General features: G+C 39.3%; 2 protein-coding genes across 2 annotated transcripts; both read left to right on the top strand.

Annotated features, from left to right (window-relative positions):
* The first annotated feature begins 4,290 nt into the window (after positions 1-4,290).
* Positions 4,291-7,689, top strand: LOC113021677 (tumor necrosis factor receptor superfamily member 3-like). The gene is made up of 7 exons (XM_026166376.1): positions 4,291-4,348; positions 4,545-4,667; positions 4,763-4,894; positions 5,391-5,445; positions 5,618-5,658; positions 5,813-5,926; positions 7,456-7,689. The coding sequence occupies exons 1-7, from the start codon at positions 4,315-4,317 to the stop codon at positions 7,590-7,592; spliced, it is 636 nt and encodes a 211-aa protein (XP_026022161.1). The 5' UTR covers positions 4,291-4,314; the 3' UTR covers positions 7,593-7,689.
* A 4,737-nt stretch (positions 7,690-12,426) lies between these two features.
* Positions 12,427-17,800, top strand: arl8ba (ADP-ribosylation factor-like 8Ba). Its single transcript, XM_026167518.1, has 7 exons — positions 12,427-12,708; positions 15,609-15,689; positions 15,779-15,852; positions 15,948-16,041; positions 16,171-16,238; positions 16,663-16,733; positions 16,828-17,800. The coding sequence occupies exons 1-7, from the start codon at positions 12,586-12,588 to the stop codon at positions 16,875-16,877; spliced, it is 561 nt and encodes a 186-aa protein (XP_026023303.1). The 5' UTR covers positions 12,427-12,585; the 3' UTR covers positions 16,878-17,800.
* Positions 17,801-18,078: the final 278 nt, after the last annotated feature.

The raw sequence follows: 18,078 nt of genomic DNA, 5'->3' as shown, positions 1-18,078 counted from the left end.
TGTAGAATTTGCATAAGACCTTTACAGGTGACCTTGAATGACAGACAGCCTGAAAGAGGGGGAGTGACAGCAAATTAAAAAAAAAAAACAGAGAAAAGAGGCTGAGTGACTCATAGAAGACAGACAAGTAGGTGCTTGGACAACAAAAGAGTTTTGATTAACATACACTACCGGTCAAATCTTTCAGAACACCCCAATTTTTCCAGTTATTTAATGCAATTCAAGTGATTCAAGTCCAATGATTAGCTTGAAATGATAAAAAAAAGGTAAGTGATGAACTGGCAGAGATAAGAAAAAAGAGTAAGGTTACCCAAAACTGAAAAACAATGTGCATTTCAGAATTATACAAAAAGGCCTTTTTGTGTTTTCAGGGAACACAAAATGGGTTAACTGCTGTTCTGCAGCAATGGAGGTTGATCAAGCCTTGAAAGCTGGTGCTACTAATTCCTACAGGTGTTCCAAATGCATGATAGCAGTGTTGGAACACAATGTGGTACCATACCCTCATGAGCATCAGCAGAACAGTATTGTACTGCAGAAAGTAGTGTGTTGTTACAAAAATGGCGAGAAAAAGGCAATTAACAATAGAAGAGAGACAGACCGTCATGACACTTTAAGCGTCAGTGAGTACTGTTTCCTTTACTAAAAAAAGGCACTCAGAAATTAGGCCAAACTCTGACAGGAAGAGGTCTAGCAGACCCCAAACCACAACTGAATCAGAGAACAAGCTTCTGAGAGTTACTGATAGGCAGCTCATACGATAACAGCCTCAAGCACGGATTAATATTGGTCGCAGTCAGAGATGTGTATGTGTTACTGCAATCCGATTACTTTTTCCAAGTAACGAGTAAAGTAAGGGATTACTATTGCAAAAAAGTAATTCGATTACTGTTACTTTCCTGTAAGCACACTGCATGACTGCGTTACTAAACTGTGATTTTGTTTGTGAGAGCGTCTCATGACAATGATGCATGAGCGTGCGACGTCCGTGGTAGCACCAGACGTATGTAGAGCAACTATAATATGGAGTGTTGGAGAGAGTACGACCATGCGGCGTTTAAAGCTTGGAAGTACTGACATTACTTTGTGTTTGATTCTGTAAAAGGCGACAAAAACATTAGCGTCTACTGTAGACTCAGCGTGGGAACAAACTTTTTTCTACTTTGAAAACTTCAAATCTGAGACAGTACCTATCACGCTGGCATGGGAATGTGAAATTCACAGAGAAACCCCTGTATCCCCCACTGACATTACCACTGTGGCACAGGGCAAACCTCCACCCGTCCCACTCCTGCTAGACAGGTGAAAAAAGATTTAAGAACAACAGGACTTGGTAGAAAATAGGTTTAAATGTTAAACAAATTTTTTCCAGTCAGAGAATGTTGCATATACTTTTAAAAAGTAATTAAGTAAGAAAGTAACTAAATACTTTTGAAAATAAGTGATCAGTAAAGTAACGGGATTACTTTTTTGGAGAAGTAATCAGTAAGTAGTTTCTAATAACTATTTTCAAGTAACTTGACCAAAACTGGTTGTAGTAAGCAAGTCTCAGTTTCAACTGTGAAGACTTCGAGCTGCAGGTTTGACAGGATGAGTTGCAACAAGAAAGCGTCAGAATAAGACAAAAAGAGGCTTGACTGGGCCATGAAACGCCACCATTGGACTGCTGAAGATGGGAAGAAGGTATCATGGACTGATGAATCAAAATTTGAAATCTTCAGTTCATCAAGCAGGATCTTTGTATGCCGTCAAGTAGGTGAAAGGATGGTTGCACAGTGTGTAGCATCAACTGTCAAAGATGGACGAGGAAGTGTGATGGCCTGTGGCTGTTTTGCTGGATACTGGGTTGGTGACTTGTACAGAGTGAGAGGCACCCTGAACCAAAACTGGAAACATTGGGGCATTCTAAAAATGTTGACAGGTAATGTATATTTGAAGTTTAAATCGTTAAATTCAATAACCATTGTGCTGGAATGACCAGTTAAAGCTGGGTTAAAGTGGAAGATATGAAGTGCAGATCACTTAAGTCAGCGGTCCCCAACCCCCGGGCCTCGGACCGGTACTGGTCCGTGAGTCGTTTGGTACCGGGCAGTGAGAGTTGAGGCTCAGGTGTGAAATGTATGGTTTTCAGGGTCGTTATCAGTTTTCAGCGTTATTTTGTTATCGTTTTTATCGTTAACTCGGTTTTCCTGGGTCTTTTCACGTGTGTTATGAATAAATCTTCTTTTTTTCGGTACCAGTACTAGTTTTATTTTGTTGTATTTATCCGCGACACCTTAAAGGCCGGTCCGTGAAAATATATACCCACAGACAGCAATCTGAGGTTTCAGCCTCTGATGTTAAGTGGCAGACCTTCATAGGCTTCTAGTCTACAAGCCATACCATTGTATGGCTTTGCATAGAACTAAAGACCCATACATCTTATCCAGTAAAATGTATTACCATTAGATAAATACTATAGGGAAAAAAAACTATATATAAAAACTAATAATAAATAAGCAAAATTAATGAACACCTTTGGAGAGAAAGCACAAAGGAAAGCAACAAAGCTCTGTACTTTATACCTATAAAGCCAAGTATATAGTTTTCGTGAGTTATTATTTTTTGTAAAGATTTCTACATCATCATCATCTTTTCTACAACATCAGTGTGATCCCCCCCCCCCCCAAAAAAAAAAAAAAAACCTAAAGGGAAACTTTATATGTGCACAATCAGCATAGTGTTCTTTGCATCTTCTCTACACATTAATCGTACAAGCCAGTTTCCATAGACAAAATCTGGACTCATTGCTAAACATATTGTTCCTCCATATGTTTAAGTTGCCGTGCACATGTTGCCTGGCCCCACAGTGAAGGACTGTGGAAAACCTCCTGCAGGTTATTTGTCAGCTGAACATCCATAATATGAATTTTGCTCCATCATATACCAAAGATACAATAAACTCATTGTCATGCTCAAGAAACTAGATTAAGATGAGCTGAGCTTTGTGACATGGCAAATCATCCCGTAGGATGCAGCCAGCAGAAGATGGGTACACTCTGGTTATAAAGGCAGCAACACTACGGCAACACTATGGCTGTGGCATTTAAACTATGCTCAGTTGGTATTTGGCTCAAAGTGTGCCAAGAACATAATCCCCGCACATCGCATAAACACCAGCTTGACCTGTAGATACAAGACAGAATAATTCCTTTCACGTTGTTTACACCGAATTCTGACCGTACCATCTGAACAATACAGAAGGAATCAAGCCTCATCAGACCAGGTAACGATTTTCCAATCTTCTTTTTGTGAACCCCTGTGAACTGTAGCCTCTGTTCTTAACTGAGAAGAGTAGCATCTGGTGTAATCTTCAGCTGCTATAGTCCAAAAATGGATGTGTTGTTCTTTCAGAGTTGCTCTTAATTTGGTTGTAAATTTGTCAACCCTATAAATGGTTGTGTGGAAAATCCCAGCAGATCAGAAGTTTCTGAAATACCCAGATCAACCCGTCAGGCTCCGAAAACTATTTCAGGTTCAAAGTCAGTTAAATGACCTTTCTCACACATTCTGGTGCTTGATTTGAACTTCACCAGGTTTTCTTGACCATGTCTATGTATCAAAATTGAGTTGCTGCCGTTTAATTGGCTGATTAGATATTTGCATCATCAAGCTATTTAACAGGTATACCTAATACACAGGTATACCTATTGTACAGCCATAGTGAGCACCACAGAGGAGTGGAATCTAGGAAAGAAGCTGTCATAAACACAAAGAGGCTGTCACATGAAATTTGTCACCTGTCATTTGTGAGAGTGTGACATTATTTCAGGAGTGTTTGAGACGTTCTTGCATGTGTTCGAAAACAAGCTCCTCCAACACATGCTTTTAAAGGAAAGTCTCTTAGATGAAAGATTTATATTAGAGGTGACAACAAGCATTAAATGTTGTCTGCTTTGGATAAATCCAACAGCTTCACTGTAGATAAGCTTAGAAGTACAGCTTTATCCAGTTCAATTGTACAATAAAATAAAAATAAAATAGCAAGTAATCTGGTAAATTTACAGCAGTTAAAAAAAAGTTGAATTAAGCAAATTTCTTTTCAGTTTAGCGTGTTCGTGAAGTGATCTATATTTACTAGTGGTCTTTCACTTCCTGACTACACAGTCACACTCTCTGTCATGCTGACGTCAGCCACCGATATAAAAACCTGTAAGCGCACACAGAGCACTGGACACAATGATTCACTTGAACCTCTCCATGGCACTTATAGCATTATTTGTGGCCTTTTGGACTATAGGATGCGTTAAAAGCTGCGGTGATCAACAGACTCAGATGAGTGGACGGTGTTGTAACAAGTGTCCCCCAGGTAAAAAAAAAACAAACTTTTTTAAAAATCAGATGAGTGTCTTTCAATCTAATGTTTTGATTAGTTTGATCTAATTATTACAGTAGTGATCTGTTTGATGTAATGATCAGATTATGTGTTTAAGCTGAACTTTTTCGTTCAAGAATACTGAAAAATACTGAAAGTCGCTGATTTTAACTTTTTCCTGGTTTTAAAGGCACTTATGTAGAAGAGTTTTGCTCTGACAGACAACAAACTGCCTGCAAAGCCTGTCCAGACGGACATTTCTCACAACTTCCCAACCTCTTTGACAGATGTGAAAAATGTCAGACATGTCAGCGTAAGTTGAGAGAAGCTGAGAAGGCATTTACCAGAACTAGCAAAAGATGCAATATTGTGTTGAATTCAGTGGTTTCAATTCTTGTCTGTCTACAGATTATGCTGTGAAATGTACATCAACCACAAATGCAACCTGTAGTTGTGCCGCTGGTTTCCTGTGCTCCAACAGCATCTGTTCGACTTGTGTGAAAGACAAATGCGTCACAGGAGAGAAACCAAAAAGGACAGGTAAGAATGGACATTTTGAGTTTTTACAGCTACGAGTAAAATATATATCCTGCCACAAACACTGGTTTGACTATTGCATCTGTGTAATTGTGGATATTTAGACTAATCCCTTAAAAGTCAAGACATGTTTATTATTACATGATTAAAAAAGATCCATGTGAAAGAATTTTTTTTAATTTGTAATTTTATTCCACATCTGCTGTTCAACCTGAGCCTACTGATCAGGTGAAGGAGGAGCTGTTCATAATGTCAACAGTGTTTAGCAAAGAGTGAATGCTCAGTTCCCTTTTGTCTTAAGCTGCAGTCCTTACTATATGTCATCAGATATATACTCATAAAACCTCATCACTAGACTCATGACTGACCTCACGGCGGAAACTGACAATAAATCACAGGATCTCCAAAGCTGACAAAATCTGTCACCCTATAACCACAAATGTCCCCCCCAAAGTATCTTTCATGTTTACTGAAATAGTATTTCTTTCTTTTGTTCCAGTCGTCTCCTCGAATGCAAGGGTGATAGAATATTCGTATCAGTGTGAAGCCATATGTGGCGAAAAACAATATTTCGATGTGCAAACGAATGACTGCAAACCACTGACACAGTAAGATCGATTTAAACAGCTTCTGCCGCAGTGATAAGTAAAAGAAGTTGTGAACATGCCAGTGATGTAAAAGCTTTGTGCTAAACAGGTGCAGCGTGCTGGGGTTTCCTGAAAGGTTTCCAGGGAACAGGACACACGACTCAATTTGTGACAAACCCGGTATGTACACATATTCACACATTTTATTGACACAGGCTGTAATTTGTTGATTGCTCAGCATGTAACACTTGTGATACACGACAACAGAACATAGTGACAATATGCTGCAATCAAGAAACTTAACTATGATTTGACTTTTCACCAGGGCCCAAAGACGGTGGAGACTTCATTCATGTGATCCTTGGCATTAGTGTCATTTTGCTGTCTCTCAGCCTCTTTCTGTTCATGTCCTACACATGTATAAAGTACCTAAGGATTCACACAGCAAGTAAGTTCATGGAAAATCATATCAGTATGTCAAAGTGGAATCACTGGCATGGGCAGATTTCCTTCCGAAAACCACATGTGGCATTTAAACAATCAAAATAAGTATTCATTAACAGAAGAAATTGATGTGACTCAACCTAAATATCACTGCTACTGCTCTTTTTAAAAAATACCATCATAAGGGGAACTTCCCAGAATTATTTTCATATATTTTTGTGACGTATCAACAGTAGAAAAAAAAGATTCAAATGCAGATCATCAGATAAAAGGACTCATCTAAATTCCCACGGTGGCAGTTGGCTATAGAACTTTAATGCACTACAACTACTATAGTAGTCAATTACTGGACACTATAATATTTGCCTGCAAAGTCTGTCCAGAGGGACACTTCTCACAAGTTCACAACATCTTTGACAGGAGTGAAAATGCAACTGTAGTGAACATCATGCTATAGTGATATTATGATCATCACTGTACTATATATATGCCAGTTTACTGAAAAAATATTGATTTACATTGGAATATAATCTGATAGCCTATAAGAGCAGAATCAGGATGTACTCAGTTAAATTGTGCACATGTGACACTCCTTTTCTTCTTCTTCTTTTTAGAAATCCTCTAAGGCAGATTTAGTCAAACACATAAATACAAAAATTCTGTAGCACAAATTAACAGTTGCATTAATGTAGTTTATAAAGTGGGAAGTTTTTATAAATATATCTGTTAGCTGTGCCCACTTCTTGGATAAGCAAGAGGAAAAATGGATGGATGGATGGATGGATGGATAGATGAGTTGTGTCTTACATTAAAGACATTCAAACCCTTGTGTGCATGGTGTCCACTACAGGGCAAAAAAACCCTAAATTAAGCTGGACATGTTTTAAGTCTGGTTTAGGAATATTAAAATAACCAAACCTCTCATTAAGTTAATAATAATTAAAGGTTAGTCTTAAAAGTCACATAACTTTTTTGAAAAAAAGTTGAGCATATTGTGATAAAACCTTTAATACAGTTACAAAGCTGATGGATAGTCAAACTCTAGCCATGATGTCCTTCTGTCAAAAACGTCAAAGTCTGCTTATCTTGCTCCCATTTCTCACTATGAAAAGTGATTAAGGTTATGCCACTTATTTGTTTAAAACAAATTGCACTATAGAACATCTGTAAGGCAATGGATGGAGCTCAGTGTATTATACTTTAGTTACATGGAAAGTCACTAATGAACAATTGTTTTTACGTGCAGCAACACCTTCTCCTTTGGATCGACTCCTCTCTGATGTTTCTATTTCACAGGAGTGAAATGTTTACAATAAATCTGCCTTTGTTCGCCTAAAATTTTGCATTTTGGTGATCAAATCAGAAAACTCCTGTGACTTGGAAAATGAAAAATGAAGTGGAAGTGAAGTGGAAAATGGGGGTGGCAGCAATGAAATGTGTGATGTTTATTATCGAATGCGTAGGTGTGCAGCGAGGAAATAATGTCATATTTCAACTAAATCATTGATGGTAATAATTCTCTCCCTGCTTTAGACCACAAACCCATGCTGGCTGTTCCTACTAACATCAGTGACTTTCACCTACCAAAGGAAGAGAGCGGGCTTCAGTTTGTCCAGGATGGATCCAAGGACAGTGACATTTGTGATCTAGAAAGCATTATTTTAAGATGATATTATAACTCTGTTCAATTACAGCCAGTATGCTAAAAATTATCTTGCTTGACGTCAGTGCACAGGATCTAGAAGGGAAAGTGAAAAACATTTGTAGAACAGACTTGATGATTCCTTTTGATCTTTAGCATGACTTAAGCAGAAACACATATGTATGGATTCATATTTAAAACCTCACTTTGATGTGGTAATGAGTTTATCTCAAGTCTATACTTGAAATAGATGATTTCTTGCTGAATATTCAGGGGTATTACAGTTTGGTCTGTAACACATGTGTTCGTCCCTGAGGTGGGCCTTGCAGTTTGTGCCCTTCTGGCATGAGTTACAGATGAGCTACACAAGTTTTTTATGCTTATTATACTGCAAATAAACACACTGTTGGGAATGTTTTAGGTAGGTAGAGTTAAAGAAATTCTACAAACGAAAACAAATCTGGTTGGTTTATTTTGTTTCTGTAGTATAGCAAAACAGATAAATTGTAATCAGAATAAATTAAATGGTTTTAGTCATTTTTCCTTTGTTGATCTATTATATGATTAATGAAAAATCTGCACACATTTTGTCGTTACAAGAACTGCTTTTTAAAACATTGTTAAAGTTTGTCAAAAGCTGTCTTTAACAGTCAAGCTCCAACTGGATATCTATTAATTGCAACAGCACATGTTTGTTTCTTTTATGAATATATATTTCTTTTGTAACTGCATAATGACTGTTTTATAAATATTAATTATTTTTTATATATTTTTTCTGTTATCATGCTGCAATACTAGAGTTGTGAATTGTGTTTCTAGTTTTTAAGATAATTTATTTAATATATGTTATCATAGTTCTTCATTTTCATATTGCATATATATATATATATATATATATATATATAAAAAGTGACATTATTCAATGTCTCACCTTCAGTGGCAGTGGTTGTTGTAGTGTTGCTGTGACGTGCAGGCCGGGATATGCTATAATAAACGTGTGACTGTTGTTTTTTTGTTCATAAAAAGTTCTTATTGACAAAAAGAACGCAAACAGTGGGCGTTACGTAACCCAGTGTTAATTTGGTTATCTGATATTGTGTGATATTCAGTATATATGTATATACCTATATTGGGTGTTATAAAATGTTCTTCAATGATTTTGAGGTTTTTTTTTATTGCTATTGGTTTGCGGCTGCTTTACGACAGTCGACTGTGGTAGTACATCCTAGCGGGAGGGGCTATGAGCTCACGTGGCTTGTAGCTGTGCCAGAGAGCAAGCTGGGGTGAGCTAGCGGGGAATATCGCCTTCTGCAGTAGCCTTGAAAAGGACTATTGTTCGTTCTCCTGCCAGACGCTTCGCTGCTGTGCTGCCTTACTGCTGTGCTGCCTCGCTGCTGTGCTGCCTCGCTGCTGTGCTGCCTCGCTACTGTGCTGCCTCGCTACTGTGCTGCCTCGCTACTGTGCTGCCTTACTACTGTGCTGCCTTACTACTGTGCTGCCTTACTGGTGCCATTAAAGGACAAGCGGCCGCCATCCCTTCATCCATCCGGACCTTGATTATTTGGACCGAAGTACTCACACACACGCCCGCACTCAGTGCCATACACTCTCTTTATTTTGCTGGCCAGCTAATACCATTTGTTTGTTTTTGTTTTGTTTTCATTCACAAAGACTATCCAAAGACATTTTGGTTATTGTCAAATAGACACTCTTTGATTACGGACTGAGGAGGTTGTGGTGTTACAACCCCAGGACTGAGAAAAAGGACTCTTTACATAATATATTCACTTGTCTCCTGGTTAGGAAAAGTGACTATTGATGGAAATATTTTTCTTCTTCTTGTCTTTGTGTACATTGTATCCCAGAGAAGTTTTAAGTTGTTCAGGTTGAAACATTTGCACTTAAAGTCGGTTAAGTTTCCTTTGATATATCAGTGTCAAGCTGATGTTTAAGAGGGTATGTTAAGGACAGATGTGCTCCAGTCCATCAATCCTTTAAAGTGCTGGACACCGATGGTAAATTGCCATCAGACCCTAAATAAATTGTCCTCTGCTGTTATCCATATTGCTTCACTCATTCTTTGGTGAGTAGACGTATTGGTTACAACTAAGAGTAGTAGGAAAAAATTGGCGCCCGAACAGGGACTGGAGCGCATCACTAACTTTATCCTGAAGCACATGCTCAGACATCTGTGAATTCATCTACTGCTTTGCAGAGAGAGACAATGGAGTTTTGTGACAGGTATGGTTTTGATCCAGAGTACACTGTTTTGTTAAAAGGGGCTAAAGCCGGGATTAAACTACAAGAGGTGCAAAGAGCATTCGCTTTGCTGGATCACGTTGTCAAAATTCAACAAATAGATAGTCTCCCTGACACTATTTTGTGTCAGTTCATGGAGTGCATTACCCCAATGCTCTTAGATGGAGAACATTCAGCAGATGGGGAGTGTTGGGAGGTTATTCAGATAGATGAGTACTGTCCTCAGGGACCTGACAGTTTTCACCTGGCGCATGATGTGGTCCCCCTCGCTCGAGCAATTGATGATGTGACTGCTAGTTTCAGAGAACAAGTAAACGAACTGGCATTAGCATATAATGTGAGCCCCATGACTTTAAATCAGGCTGCAGTGAGTCACATGTGTGGGAAAAATGATACATATAAGGGGTTAGCTACCTCAACTCCTGCCTTGGGAGTTAAAACTCAGTCCACACCAGGTCCCAGGTCAACTGCCGCCTGTGATGATGGCCATGTGCCCAAGGCTAAACAGGCACTTGATGCAGACTCCCTGCTTGTTGATCCTTTGCCAGCGGAGGTTCAGAGAGTCATTGTGGAGCACATTGTAAAACATGACTCGCCCGTGCACACTCCCTCTGGTTTTGAGCTCCGCTCATTTTCAGGAAACTCTCCAAAACCCCCTAATGAGGTAGAGTACAGGGTATGGCGACTTAGAGCTAAACAGGTACTAAATGACTCTACCCTTTCCGAAGGGCAGCAGCGCCGTGTTTTCCTCGATAGCTTGGCTAGCCCTGCTTTGAATGTGGCCCTTTCTATTGGGTCTCAAGCATCACCAAAAGACTATCTCGATGAGCTTGACAAGGCTTATGGCAATGTCACTGGAGGTGAAGAGCTGTATATCCAGTACCTAGAGACTCATCAGAATAGTGGAGAAAAGGCATCTGATTACTTGCGCCGACTCCAGACGTTGCTGCAGGAGGTAGTTGACGGTAATGGCATACCTAGAAGTGATTTTGATGTTCAGCTACTAAAGCAGTTCCTCAGAGGTTGCTGGGATGACTCTCTAATTGCCACTCTGCATCTAAAAGAAATAGTGGGATCTGCACATCATGTTATTCCCACTTTCTCAGAGCTGCTTTTTAAAATCAGAACGCATGAGAAAGAGAGTCAGTTAAAAGAAATGCGCAGGAGACGTTACATGAGCGGCACCTCAACTAAAGTGCAGGCTCGAACACTCGTAGCCACAGATGACGGCAGGCATTCTGGCACACCTCCCACAGCGCTGGATGCTTGTACCAGAGAGCAACTGGAGGAAAAGAAAAAAAAAAGAGGAGTGGAGGAAGTATGTTCGCCCCCTTGTACATGCTTATAACTGTACAAAACATGACGCAACTGGAGAAGCGCCCTTCCTTCTGATGTTTGGTAGAGAGCCACGGCTTCCGATGACACTTGCATTGCTCAATAACTTTTTCCTGTCATTACAACAACAGATTGCTGGGTTAGTGCAATCTCTGTCGGGTGATAGTGACGGGGACGTCACACTTTAAGCAGGGGTGGATGTAACCCAGTGTTAATTTGGTTATCTGATATTGTGTGATATTCAGTATATATGTATATACCTATATTGGGTGTTATAAAATGTTCTTCAATGATTTTGAGTTTTTTTTTTTATTGCTATTGGTTTGCGGCTGCTTTACGACAGTCGACTGTGGTAGTACATCCTAGCGGGAGGGGCTATGAGCTCACGTGGCTTGTAGCTGTGCCAGAGAGCAAGCTGGGGTGAGCTAGCGGGGAATATCGCCTTCTGCAGTAGCCTTGAAAAGGACTATTGTTCGTTCTCCTGCCAGACGCTTCGCTGCTGTGCTGCCTTACTGCTGTGCTGCCTCGCTGCTGTGCTGCCTCGCTGCTGTGCTGCCTCGCTACTGTGCTGCCTCGCTACTGTGCTGCCTCGCTACTGTGCTGCCTTACTACTGTGCTGCCTTACTACTGTGCTGCCTTACTGGTGCCATTAAAGGACAAGCGGCCGCCATCCCTTCATCCATCCGGACCTTGATTATTTGGACCGAAGTACTCACACACACGCCCGCACTCAGTGCCATACACTCTCTTTATTTTGCTGGCCAGCTAATACCATTTGTTTGTTTTTGTTTTGTTTTCATTCACAAAGACTATCCAAAGACATTTTGGTTATTGTCAAATAGACACTCTTTGATTACGGACTGAGGAGGTTGTGGTGTTACAACCCCAGGACTGAGAAAAAGGACTCTTTACATAATATATTCACTTGTCTCCTGGTTAGGAAAAGTGACTATTGATGGAAATATTTTTCTTCTTCTTGTCTTTGTTTACATTGTATCCCAGAGAAGTTTTAAGTTGTTCAGGTTGAAACATTTGCACTTAAAGTCAGTTAAGTTTCCTTTGATATATCAGTGTCAAGCTGATGTTTAAGAGGGTATGTTAAGGACAGATGTGCTCCAGTCCATCAATCCTTTAAAGTGCTGGACACCGATGGTAAATTGCCATCAGACCCTAAATAAATTGTCCTCTGCTGTTATCCATATTGCTTCACTCATTCTTTGGTGAGTAGACGTATTGGTTACAGTTACACAAAGGGTGCACTTCTTCTGCGTCCCTGCGGAGGCGCTGATGAGCACGTTTTGGCTGATCGGTCATATGACAGCTGCTTTTGTCCCTCTTCGCTTCCCCACTGGAAAAACGGCACATCTGACAGGGAGGGAGACGAAACAGGTACCACCATCAGGGGAGCGCTGACCACCGACCTCAAGATGCTTGCACTAATAAACCGGCTTTTGGACTGGATCAAGTCTCTGTTTTGGAAGGAGGAGATGGAGTTGACGCTGGTCGGCCTGCAGTACTCGGGGAAAACAACATTTGTAAACGTGATCGCTGTAAGTCTCCAGCTGCTACTAGCCGCCTTGCTAGGATACGGCTAACAGCCTTAACTCGCATAATTGCATAGAGGTTACTAAGCTAGAAGTGGGCTAAACACTGTCCGGTTCTCTGGGGTGTGCTTTGCTCTGTTGGTGGAGCCAGCATCCATAACACACACCGCAGTCAAGAGGAGTTGCTGTTTTATATTTAGCTGTTTAGTTTTGCAACTTACCGGCTACTAGGATGCAGTGTTATGGTCTAAACTCCAAAGCTCAAAAGCAGTATTTGACATAGTTTTACACGAAGGAGTTAAAAGCTGTCTGGAGTGCTTTAGTTACCAGGAAGTTAACGTAATAACACGCTGACAGTAACTGTTGACAGCGGTGCAGCCAAACTGGAACGATCACTTATGTGTCATTGTAGTACAGGTCTCCTGTACCAGTGTTATACAGGTGTCCTGTCAAAGGAGATCATCTGCCAAAAAATAATTGCGAGTGTTTAAACTAATGTAAATGAATTGGGCAGTGAAAAATGTACCACAATAACTTTTTTATTTCATATATTTATTTCATCTATAACATAACATATTCTACAGGTAATTTCTTCTTCTTCTTCTTCTTCTTCTTCTTCCTTTTAAATAAATAACCCCTTTGAAAATGATCCCGACTCCAACCTTTTTACCAATATAAGCAAATATGTTGCACATAAAAACATAAACACACAAATCACTTTTTGGCACGACTGGTTTCCAAAATCATGAGGACAACTAACAGAGTCTGGGTGGGTTATCTTCTTTATTTTTTATATTTATTTTCTTGTATTTATAAAAGTCAGCTTCTCAGTTTCTGTAGCATTAATGCTTAAATGTGAGATTATAAAGCAGTGTCAGATTTCCATGACACATCTAAAAAAGGGACTAGATTAACACTGCACTTAAGTCAAGCACACGTAAACAAAAGGAGAAGACATTTTTGCACTTATGTAAAAAAGACACAAAAACACAACAGCAGATTGTAGCTTCTTGGTAGGGGTGTTGGTTTCTCATGTAACTTTGCAGTTATTTCTCAAAGACTGGTGGGGCAATCCAGGTTGCCTTATTATTGCTAAAATGGGTTTCTTTCTTTTTTTCCCCTAACCTTTGGTTGTTTTAGTTTCACATATGGGGCCCTAGTGAGGGTGGCAACAGATGGCAGGCATGCCTTTTACTCCATCAGCTGTCAGATAACCAATCAGATTAAATGTATCTGGTGTAGGCAAGGTCTGATTGGTGCAGCCTTTCGTCTTAAAATGAAATAGCTTCAGATCAGTCAGGATTCATTCTGTACTTTTGTCTAATGTGCATCTTGTGTGTTTTTATGTAACAGTTGCTATCAAAAGTATGGATGAGTAATCAATTTTCAAAGAGATATGTTGCCGGGATGTTAGAGGAAGCTCTTTAAAAACATTTGTGCACTTGAGATGTTTATCTACGCTGCCAGAGTTAAAAACAAGTATGCACTTCCTCTGCTAAACCTTGGCATTCTGGTTTCTGGCTGGTGTATTTTTATGTTTTTAATCAGTTTTACTAGGTGATAGTCAGTGTATTGATGATGTATAACCTCTGCTTTCAAAAAAATTCTCAATCATTTATTTGCTACGGCCACTAATTCAACATTGGTATTCTACTATTATGTGAGCTCAGTTTTATACATTGTATATTTATGTGTTGGTCCTTTTTGTTACGCAAACACTCAGGCTACTGGAAGTTGTGAAATTTTTTTTTTTTTTTTTTAAAGAATATATTTATTAAATTAGGTTAAAGTGAAAGTAATTCTTTCTAAAGACTCCGACTTGCACAGTTGAAACACTTAAAAGAAACACTGAATTGTGCTGAGGTTATATGCGTGCTGAAAAAAACAGATTTTTATCAGGCATTTACTGCGAAGAAGACGACATCTCTATAGAAATTTTCTTTGGTGCCCACACTTATCTGGTGATATCAAGGTTTTTGGGGTTGGAACGTACTCTTCCCCTTCCTTTACGCTGAGTAAATGAAAAAAATACCCTACCAGACACTAACAATAGAGTTCATGAGTAGTTATGCAGGGGTGGTTCCGCCTTTCTCAGTCATAAGACCGTTCACTCATTTCCACTTAGCTTTGTCAGGTGACTCTGGCGAGTCATGTGCTGTGAAATGTTCGTGCACCCGGCAGTGCAGGTTCACGAAGCATGGAGAAGGATATCTGCAGCTTGTGAACTTAAAAGGGAAATTCCACTGATTTTTCATACACAAACACATTTTCTTTCCACTGCAGTTTACACAAAGCATTAACAAAAGGCCAATCACAAAAAACCTAAACGTTTTATTTTATTGTCATTTCAATAAAATGATTCACTCTGTTTATTTTTTTCTTTTATGATACTCAAATTAGAGTCAACTTTGAAGGTTTTACTTTTTATAGTCCCTTCCTCCTTTGCAATAAAGACTCAGTGAAAACACTTTTATGATTGGATTATTCCTCATGAATGAATCAAAAACAAACGTTAAACATTAAAGCTGTGGTTTTACCTTAGGATGCCGTTATGTCAGTCACGCTTTCATAAGCTACCATAAGTTATAAATTGCTTGTTAAAGGTCACTTGAAGTTTAAATGTAAAAACTTATAAACGTTTCTTAGAACTGCCACTTAATTTGTAATCCGCAGCGTGTATTTCCATGCAGCATGTTGCTATGCATTTCTTATAAGCACACAGCTTAATGTATATGACTCCTGTTTTTTTAAGGAAGTTAATCAGTGCAGCACACATGCAGTATATATGTGAGTGACCAGTTGCACTGTTATACTTGGTTATATAGTGCAGATGTTGTAAAATGTGCATTTGAAATTACTGGGTTTTTTTTTCTTTTAATAAATGATAAACTTGTCTTTCCTTTCAGTCTGGGCATTTCAGTGAAGATATGATTCCTACAGTCGGGTTCAACATGAGGAAGGTCACTAAAGGAAATGTCACGATCAAGGTTCAGTTTTAATCTAACTGGTAAAACAAAACCCATCCCCAGAGTGGTTTTAGGAAAAGTTATCTAAAGGTTTGGTCTTAATTCTGTAGATCTGGGATATAGGAGGGCAGCCGAGGTTCAGGAGCATGTGGGAGCGTTACTGTCGGGGAGTTAATGCAATCGTGTGAGTATCCCCGACTGCCTTTCATACCTTTTGTTTCATAAAACAAACACTATTGTTGTTAAATGATGACTAATTTTGATTTTGATCTTGTCAAGGTACATGGTTGACGCTGCAGATCGAGAAAAGGTGGAGGCATCGAGAAATGAGCTTCATAATTTATTAGACAAACCTCAGTTGCAAGGAATTCCCGTAAGTGTTCCACTTAAACCAATTTAGATATTTGTGTGATTTCAGAAGCAGTAACAGAGATCTGTGTGTGACTTCTCTGGATTACTCCACTGGAGTTTCAGAGTTCAAATTTAACCTGCCCTTTTTTAGGTTTTGGTACTGGGTAACAAAAGGGATCTCCCCACTGCACTAGACGAGAAGCAGCTCATTGAGAAAATGTAAGTGGAAAAATCTTGAAGGCATTTCAACTTTTCATCAGTGCATTGTAGGTTCTTAATATCAGACGTGTTCGCAGTTTTTCATCTCGTTTTGTTTTTTAAAGAACCGTTAGGATGCTTTTCTCATGTATATCTCTTGGTAAAGGGGAACTGTCTTTATTTATATCCAGCTGTAATCTTACTGGTTTCCTCTCCTGTCAAGTTGTCAAAAATGTGCTGAGACTCCTACTAGTACTACTTTAACGCTGTCATTTTCAAACTGTGGTGTGGACGCCCCCTGGGTTTCTTTTAGGGCCATTGCAGGGCTTGTATGGCTGACTGGTGAAAGGGGAATAAATCTGCTCTATGTACCTTTACTTTAAATTAAATTGTCTTAAAATGTAGGGATTGGTTATATATAAATAACTATTCTTTACCTTTCTAGGAATCTGTCAGCTATACAGGACAGGGAGATATGCTGTTACTCTATTTCCTGCAAAGAGAAAGACAACATTGGTAAGTTGTGGCATTATTTCTTACAATCGTTTGATTTCTTTGTTGCAGTACTAAATCTGACCCTGCATATTTCTATTTATGCATTTATTTGCAGATATCACACTTCAGTGGCTCATCCAGCACTCAAAGTCACGCAGGAGCTGAAAAAGCCCAAGTTGTTTTCCAGCTGTTATTGCCCTGTTACCGTCATGTCACACCCTCATCACTCTGCAATGATGTACAGTCGTATCCTCACCTGCACTTCACCGTGCTGCACTGTTTTGCTTGTGTGACTTTTTTTTTTTTTGCATTTTACCTTTTTTTTATATTCTTAAACAAATCCCAACAATGCACTACAACAATTCTGGTACCGAACTTTAAGAAAGAAATTGGCATTATACATCTTGTAAAGCTGTACTTTAATTAGGAGTGAGAAACTATTTTTAAGCTACCTTTTTGTGTCTTCAGGCATTACACAGTTGATGCTGCCAGGTAGCTTGTTACCCTTGTTGGTGTAACATCACCTTCTTCTAGGAGGGTTTATTCAGTTCAACAGATCTCACAGTATGATGAGGTTCTTCAGACAGTCAGGTATGATGCTTAGAAACGGCTGATGTGAACACGCAGGTTTTCCTCTTTCTGCCTAGCTCGGCTCTGTGATCATCTTGACTGTCAGCCTTCCCTTGATCAGGTTTTCTCCTTTCAAAGATGTGCCAGTTGTTTTAGAAAATGCGCATTTAAGCAAGTCAGTTGAAGCAGATCTGTAAAAAAATATCAAGCTAGTATGATTTTTACTGAAATGGGATGTGTGTGTATGAATATATGATTCTATTTAAAGTTCTGAATGTACTAAAAGCAACACTGTATGGGGTTGTGTGGTTCATATTGGCCTCTATTTGTAATTAGCCTCAGTGGAACAATGTCCTTTTGTGCTGCCTCAAAGCTGAGAGAGAGGCAGGATTTAAAGTGCCTTGTGCAGTGTCTCTTCTCTGAAGCAAAGCAGCATGCAAGGTGTGCCTACAGTAACATCATAAAAACACCACTTCAATGTATTCTAGAATAAAAAAAGGCATGCTTTTTAATTTAAACGCTGTTTTTTTTTGTTTTTCTCTTGTCCTTTGGTTTGATATTCTACCTAGTTGAACAGAATGTACTCATCAAAACAACAGTCACTGTATGGGGGTGGGGGAAAACATTAATATGCTCTTTTATATGAAGTACTACAGTCATGGTAAAAAGAAGGTGCACCCTCTTTCAGTGGAAAGAATTTATGTATCAGGACAGGATAAAAATAATCTCCTTAGCAGGTCTTAAAATAAGGTCAATACAACCTCAGATGAACTACAAAACATGACATGTTGCACTG

This window comes from Astatotilapia calliptera, chromosome 5 (assembly GCF_900246225.1).
Source record: "Astatotilapia calliptera chromosome 5, fAstCal1.2, whole genome shotgun sequence".
NCBI classification, from domain to species: Eukaryota; Metazoa; Chordata; class Actinopteri; order Cichliformes; family Cichlidae; genus Astatotilapia; species Astatotilapia calliptera.
Note: the sequence above shows the minus strand (reverse complement) of the source record. Positions and strands in the feature narration are given on the sequence as shown.